This window comes from Onychostruthus taczanowskii, unplaced genomic scaffold (assembly GCF_017590055.1).
Source record: "Onychostruthus taczanowskii isolate IOZ18803 unplaced genomic scaffold, ASM1759005v1 scaffold277, whole genome shotgun sequence".
Taxonomy (NCBI): Eukaryota; Metazoa; Chordata; class Aves; order Passeriformes; family Passeridae; genus Onychostruthus; species Onychostruthus taczanowskii.
Genome location: NW_024500095.1, coordinates 90049 through 98105, shown reverse-complemented (window position 1 = coordinate 98105; position 8057 = coordinate 90049). Strand labels below are relative to the sequence as shown.

At 63.9% G+C, this 8057-nt stretch overlaps 1 protein-coding gene across 1 annotated transcript in view; it reads right to left on the bottom strand.

The window, feature by feature from the left end:
- LOC121337547 (dystrobrevin beta-like) overlaps positions 1–8057 on the bottom strand; it is a 101856-nt gene that overhangs the window by 9584 nt on the left and 84215 nt on the right. Inside the window, exons 6-7 of the mRNA XM_041407684.1 lie at positions 7068–7157; positions 3541–3594 (exon numbers count right to left, since the gene is read on the bottom strand). Coding sequence (XP_041263618.1) covers positions 3541–3594; positions 7068–7157 — 144 coding nt within the window. The remainder of the gene's footprint in view (positions 1–3540; positions 3595–7067; positions 7158–8057) is intronic.

The window sequence follows — 8057 nt, the reverse complement described above, 5'->3', positions numbered from 1 at the left end:
GGGATGGGTCCCCATTGGCACAGGGACACTTGTCCAGCCAAGGTCACTGGGGATTTGTCCCCACTGGCACAGGGACACTTGTCCAGCTGAGGTCACCAAGGGATGGGTCCCCATTGGCACAGGGACACTTGTCCAGCCAAGGTCACTTTGGGATGGATCCCCATTGGCACAGGGACACTTGTCCAGCCAAGGTCACTGGGGATTTGTCCCCACTGGCACAGGGACACTTGTCCAGCTGAGGTCACCAAGGGATGGGTCCCCATTGGCACAGGGACACTTGTCCAGCCAAGGTCACTTTGGGATGGGTCCCCATTGGCACAGGGGCACTACTCCAGGCAATGTCACCGTGGGCAGGGGCTGGGCAGGTGACAGTGCCAGTGCCCAGGGGCTGCCCTGGTGAGTGCCCCACTCTGTCTGAGCCCCCCTCAGAGCTGGATTTCTCTCAGCCCCCGGAGCAGCTCCTCCTCCTCCTCTCTCACATTTCTGTGTGTGACCTTTGCTGCCAGGAAAGCTGAGCACAGGGCAGGACTGTGACACCGGCCCGTGGCAGCTGCTGGGGACAGGGACTGGGGCTGGGAGGTGACATGTGCCAGGGCACGGCCACAGAACCTGCCAGGGGCTGCTCCACCAGAGCCACCTGCACCCAGAGCCACCTGATCCAGAGCCACCTGCACCCAGGGCCACCTGCACCTGGGGACATCCACCTGCACCCAGAGCCACCCACCTGCACCTGGGGACATCCACCTGATCCAGGGCCACCCACCTGCACCAAGGGCCATCCACCTGCACCTGGGGACATCCACCTGCACCCAGGGCCATCCACTTGATCCAGGACCACCCACCTGCATCCAGAGCCACCACCTGCACCTGGGGACATCCACCTGCACCTGGAGCTATCCCCCTGCACCCAGAGCCATCCACCTCGTCCAGGGCCACCCACCGGCACCCAGAGCCACCCGCCTGCACCTGGGGACATCCCCCTGCGCCCAGGGCCATCCACCTGCACCTGGAGCTATCCCCCTGCACCCAGAGCCATCCACCTCGTCCAGGGCCACCCACCGGCACCCAGAGCCACCCGCCTGCACCTGGGGACATCCCCCTGCGCCCAGGGCCATCCACCTGCACCTGGAGCTATCCCCCTGCACCCAGAGCCATCCACCTCGTCCAGGGCCACCCACCGGCACCCAGAGCCACCCGCCTGCACCTGGGGACATCCCCCTGCGCCCAGGGCCATCCACCTGCACCTGGAGCTATCCCCCTGCACCCAGAGCCATCCACCTCGTCCAGGGCCACCCACCGGCACCCAGAGCCACCCGCCTGCACCTGGGGACATCCCCCTGCGCCCAGGGCCATCCACCTGCACCTGGAGCTATCCCCCTGCACCCAGAGCCATCCACCTCGTCCAGGGCCACCCACCGGCACCCAGAGCCACCCGCCTGCACCTGGGGACATCCCCCTGCGCCCAGGGCCATCCACCTGCACCTGGAGCTATCCCCCTGCACCCAGAGCCATCCACCTCGTCCAGGGCCACCCACCGGCACCCAGAGCCACCCGCCTGCACCTGGGGACATCCCCCTGCGCCCAGGGCCATCCACCTGCACCTGGAGCTATCCCCCTGCACCCAGAGCCATCCACCTCGTCCAGGGCCACCCACCGGCACCCAGAGCCACCCGCCTGCACCTGGGGACATCCCCCTGCGCCCAGGGCCATCCACCTGCACCTGGAGCTATCCCCCTGCACCCAGAGCCATCCACCTCGTCCAGGGCCACCCACCGGCACCCAGAGCCACCCGCCTGCACCTGGGGACATCCCCCTGCGCCCAGGGCCATCCACCTGCACCTGGAGCTATCCCCCTGCACCCAGAGCCATCCACCTCGTCCAGGGCCACCCACCGGCACCCAGAGCCACCCGCCTGCACCTGGGGACATCCCCCTGCGCCCAGGGCCATCCACCTGCACCTGGAGCTATCCCCCTGCACCCAGAGCCATCCACCTCGTCCAGGGCCACCCACCGGCACCCAGAGCCACCCGCCTGCACCTGGGGACATCCCCCTGCGCCCAGGGCCATCCACCTGCACCTGGAGCTATCCCCCTGCACCCAGAGCCATCCACCTCGTCCAGGGCCACCCACCGGCACCCAGAGCCACCCGCCTGCACCTGGGGACATCCCCCTGCGCCCAGGGCCATCCACCTGCACCTGGAGCTATCCCCCTGCACCCAGAGCCATCCACCTCGTCCAGGGCCACCCACCGGCACCCAGAGCCACCCGCCTGCACCTGGGGACATCCCCCTGCGCCCAGGGCCATCCACCTGCACCTGGAGCTATCCCCCTGCACCCAGAGCCATCCACCTCGTCCAGGGCCACCCACCGGCACCCAGAGCCACCCGCCTGCACCTGGGGACATCCCCCTGCGCCCAGGGCCATCCACCTGCACCTGGAGCTATCCCCCTGCACCCAGAGCCATCCACCTCGTCCAGGGCCACCCACCGGCACCCAGAGCCACCCGCCTGCACCTGGGGACATCCCCCTGCGCCCAGGGCCATCCACCTGCACCTGGAGCTATCCCCCTGCACCCAGAGCCATCCACCTCGTCCAGGGCCACCCACCGGCACCCAGAGCCACCCGCCTGCACCTGGGGACATCCCCCTGCGCCCAGGGCCATCCACCTGCACCTGGAGCTATCCCCCTGCACCCAGAGCCATCCACCTCGTCCAGGGCCACCCACCGGCACCCAGAGCCACCCGCCTGCACCTGGGGACATCCCCCTGCGCCCAGGGCCATCCACCTGCACCTGGAGCTATCCCCCTGCACCCAGAGCCATCCACCTCGTCCAGGGCCACCCACCGGCACCCAGAGCCACCCGCCTGCACCTGGGGACATCCCCCTGCGCCCAGGGCCATCCACCTGCACCTGGAGCTATCCCCCTGCACCCAGAGCCATCCACCTCGTCCAGGGCCACCCACCGGCACCCAGAGCCACCCGCCTGCACCTGGGGACATCCCCCTGCGCCCAGGGCCATCCACCTGCACCTGGAGCTATCCCCCTGCACCCAGAGCCATCCACCTCGTCCAGGGCCACCCACCGGCACCCAGAGCCACCCGCCTGCACCTGGGGACATCCCCCTGCGCCCAGGGCCATCCACCTGCACCTGGAGCTATCCCCCTGCACCCAGAGCCATCCACCTCGTCCAGGGCCACCCACCGGCACCCAGAGCCACCCGCCTGCACCTGGGGACATCCCCCTGCGCCCAGGGCCATCCACCTGCACCTGGAGCTATCCCCCTGCACCCAGAGCCATCCACCTCGTCCAGGGCCACCCACCGGCACCCAGAGCCACCCGCCTGCACCTGGGGACATCCCCCTGCGCCCAGGGCCATCCACCTGCACCTGGAGCTATCCCCCTGCACCCAGAGCCACCCACCTCATCCAGGGCCACCCACCCGCACCCAGAGGCCCCATGGGGCTGCAAAGGGAACCAGTGAACCCCCAGAGGGGTGATCAGAAAATGCTTCAGAGCTCTGACACAGCTTTGTCCCCTCACCTCGGTCCTTCCCATTCTGCAGCTTCTCTGTTTCTTCTTCGTCTTCTTCCTCTGCTTCAGGAAAAAACACAAAGAGAAAAAGCAGACATGAGACAGGTGGGTGAGAGGAGAGAGGCAATCATGGAATTGTTTGGGTTGGGAAATCCCCCAGACCATCGAGTCCAGCTGTTCCCCAGCACTGCCCAGGCCACCACTGCCCCACGTCCCCAAGTGCCACATCCACAGGGCCTTTAAACCCCTCCAGGGGTGGGGATTCCATCACCTCCCTGGGCAGCGCTTTCCAATCCCTGACAGCCTTTCCCATGGAGAAATCCCTCCTGAACTCCAGCTGTTTCCACCTGAGAGCTGTGGCCTTGCTCTGTCTGAGCCAGGTGAGTTTCTGGCAGGGTATTGATGCAGCAGAGTGGGAGCAGAAGGTGACAATTCTCCTGCAGGTGGTGGCTCTGGTCTCATCCCACCAGTTCAGCGAGACAGTGGTGGTTATCCTGAGGGTGGTGTCACTGCTGCTCGAGGTGTGAGAGCAGGGGCAGGGAGAACCTCAGCAAAAGGCACAGCTGGGATGGAAAACATTCTGTGTGGTAACGGGAGGGGAATGTCAAAGGCAGGCTGAACTAAAGAAGCGTGGTGGCACCATGAGGTCTGATTTTTGAATTTAATGGGGTAGGGAGTAACATCTTCAACCAAAGATTGATCTTCCCCTGCATAATTAAATTTGACACAATAGGTCATGTGCATAGAGCCAAGGATCTCCAGTTCCTGAGGCTCTGAAGATGCCTTGGGAAGGTGAGGAACCCACTGTTCCCATGCATCCACAGGAACCTCAAGATTATTTGGGGATGACCCCATCAACGTGCCTGATGCAGCTTTTTGAGTAACTCTTGGGACTGGCCAAACACCCACTGGCACACCCACCAAATGTGGGAAATGGTTTCTCGGGGGCCGTGTTGGACAAATATTTGCTATCTCAAGCTGAAGCCTTAGCTGAAGTCACCCAAACCTTTGTTCTAGGTTGGCTAAAGAGAAACAAAACAGCTGCAGAAGCAGAGGAGTTGGGGTGGGTGTGCCCAGAGGGGACCCCGCAGACACGGCCTTGGTGGCTTTGGGGGCAGGACGGTGACACGTGGGGGTCACTCAGCTCCAGGGGGTCCTTGAAGGGGGAGCTGAGGAGCCCAGGGGCAGAACCAGTCCTGGAATAACCAGGATGGGGACCTGGAGCTCAGCAGTGCTGCCTGGGCTCCCTGCAGAGCAGCAGCTCCTGAAGCACATCCTTTTGAGCTCAGCTGGAGTGAAAATGGGGGAAAAATGGAGGAAAAACGGGATCAGTGTTTGCCCAGCAGCACTGGGAGCGTGAGAGTGGCACTTGGCTGTGGGTGTGGCACCTGGGGACACGGGGCAGTGGTGGCCTTGGCAGTGCTGGGGGAACAGGAGGACTCAGCGGGCTTGGGGACCTTTTTCACCCCCAATGATTTTGTGATTCTGTAATTCTGTGACTTCACGAGTCCATCACGGAATCGTGGAATATCCTGAGCTGGAAGGGACCCAAAGGGATCATCCCGCGCAGCCCCTGCCCCTGCCCAGACCCCCAAGGATCCCACCCTGCACATCCCTGAGAGCATTGTCCAAATGTTCCTGGAGCTCTGGCAGCCTCGGGGCCGTGCCCATCCCCTGGGCAGCCTGGGCAGTGCCAGCACCTCTGGGCATGAACCTTTCCTGCTCTCCAGCCAACCCTCCCCGACACCGGGGCAGGAGAAGGTGGCTGGGGCCGTCAGGGTGTGCTGGGAGCCCCGGGAGGACGGGGGGTGCTGCTGCGTGTGTCCCCTGCCTGGGCAGGACAGGGACAGGGACAGGGACAGGACAGGGAATGGCAGGGAATGGCAGGACGGGGACAGGGACAGGGACAGGGACAGGGAATGGCAGGGCAGGGACAGGGCAGGGACAGGGAAGGGAAGAGCAGGGGCAGGCCAGGCCAGGCTGGGAGCTGCAGCCCCCCTGGATCCCACCCTCCCCACGCTGCAGGAGCTGCCTGCTCCCACAGCTCCCCTCGGGACACGACGTGTGACATCCTGCTGGCTCCCATCAGCTGAGGATAACTCATGCTCTTCCTCATTTGCACAAACCACACCATTTCACACACTTTCAGGGCAGCCTTCCCCGCTCTCTGCATCTCCCCGAGCACGAGCCTGGCAGCAGCTCCATTTTCATTGCATTCCCACTCCCTGGTGAGCCACAGGGCTTTGCAGGTCCCTGGCACGGCTGGTGGCCAGGGATGGACCCTGGGGATGGAGGCAGGGGGTTTGGGGATGGAGATTTGGCCCTCAGGCACAGGCTGGGATTGCTGGGGTGTCCTGGGCAGGGTCGGGAGCTGGACTCCACGATCCCTGTGGCTCTGACTCGGGTTATTCCACAATTCCATGATTCTACAACCCTCCCTTCTGCTCTGGAAAGCAAAAAGGGACGAGTGCAGACTCTGGGCAGAGGTTTGCTCTCTGTGTTTGAGCTTCAGGGGCAGAGCTGAGGTGATTTATGTGGGAGCTGGTGGCCCTGCTACTGCTGTGTCATCCATGGGCAACTTGATTAACTCCAGCTGCCTCTGCTGCCAGGACAGGGGGCTGGAGGGGGGGTGGGATTTACTGCTGGGCACTGAAACCCCCCCGTTCATGCCAGGAGGCTCCAGCACCACGGCAGAGCCTCGTGGGTCACCCAGGGAGAGAGCTTTGTGGGGAATTTGGGTCCAGCAGGGAGCAGGAGCAGACACAGGGCACTTCTCTCCCTCCTGAGCAGCAGAGGCAGCCCAGAACAGAACCACAGCATCCTTCACCTTGTAAAACAGCACCCACGGAGTCCAAGCTGGCACTGCTCCCCTGTTTGCCACCAGCCCACAGCACTGAGCTCACTCTTTCCTTGGGCACCTGCAGGGATGGGGAGTGCCCCCTGGAGAGCCCCTCTCAGAGCCTGACAACCCTTCCTCTCCACGGAGAAACCCTCCTGGCAGCAGGACTGGCTGCTGGAGCCCTGCATGGTCCCAGCCCTGCTGCTGACAAGGCTCCAGGGGACACTTCCCTGGGAGAGGCAGGAGCTGCCCCAGCCCCACAGGGGTGTTCAGCTCCCCTGGCAGGGGAAGAGGCTCAGAGGCAGTAATTATCTGTTTTCCACATCACTGTTTAACGACAAGGGATGAATCTGGCCTCCTGTACAGCTGTTGAGACATGGTTGCATCATCTGATGGGGAGGCACGGCAGAGGGTCAGGCACTGCAGGACTAAGCAGGAATTTGGGGACGCTCACCCCAAAAACCTGCTCTGGCTAGTGACTGTGTCACTAAGGTCATCACCCAGCACTGCCCAGGCCACAAAACTGGATTTTCACTGAGAACGTGGACACGCAACCTCACATGACAGAAAACAACAGAGACCAAACCCAGTTCCAACAGAAATAAGAGTTAATAGAGCAGGAGCTGTGGCAGAAGGTAAATCTGAGGACAAATCTTCCCGCCGTGGCTGCCAGCCCTCCTCGGGGCTCGGCCCTTACCTGAGTGCAGCTCCTTCACCAGCGAGGACACGGTGTTGGTGATGGAGTCAGCGGCCACCAGCAGGTCGTTGCGGAGGTTCCTCCTCGTACCTGAGGGCACACACGGCGTCAGGAGGGGCTGCACGCCCCTGCCACTGCCCGGGACCCTGTCCCCACCGGGGCCGGCTCCCGCAGCAGGGGAGGTGGAGATTCACCCTGGGGCAGGGACAGGGACAGGGACAGGGACAGGGACAGGGATGGTGACAGTGACAGGGACAGGGACAGGGACAGGGACAGGGATGGTGACAGGGACAGGGACAGGGACAGGGACAGGGACAGGGACAGGGACAGGGACAGGGACAGGGACAGGGACAGGGACAGGGACAGGGACAGGGACAGGGACAGGGACAGGGACAGGGACAGGGACAGGGACAGGGACAGGGACAGGGACAGGGACAGGGACAGGGACAGGGACAGGGACAGGGACAGGGACAGGGACAGGGACAGGGACAGGGACAGGGACAGGGACAGGGACAGGGACAGGGACAGGGACAGGGACAGGGACAGGGACAGGGACAGGGACAGGGACAGTGACAGGGATAGTGACAGTGACAGGGACAGGGACAGGGACAGTGACAGGGACAGGGATAGTGACAGGGACAGGGACAGGGACAGGGACAGCCCCTGCCCCTGCCCCGTGCCCTGGTCAGCCTGGGACAGGGACAGTGACAGTGACAGTGCCAGAGACAGGGACAGTGACAGTGACAGTGACAGTGACAGGGACAGCCCCTGCCCCGTGTCCTGGTCAGCCTGGGACAGGGACAGGGACAGGGACAGGGACAGGGACAGGGACAGGGACAGCCCCTGCCCCGTGCCCTGGTCAGCCTGTGACACTGGCAGGGACAGTGCCAGAGACAGGGACAGGGACAGTGACAGGGACAGCCCCTGCCCCGTGCCCTGGTCAGCCTGGGACAGGGACAGGGACAGGGACAGGGACAGGGACAGGGACAG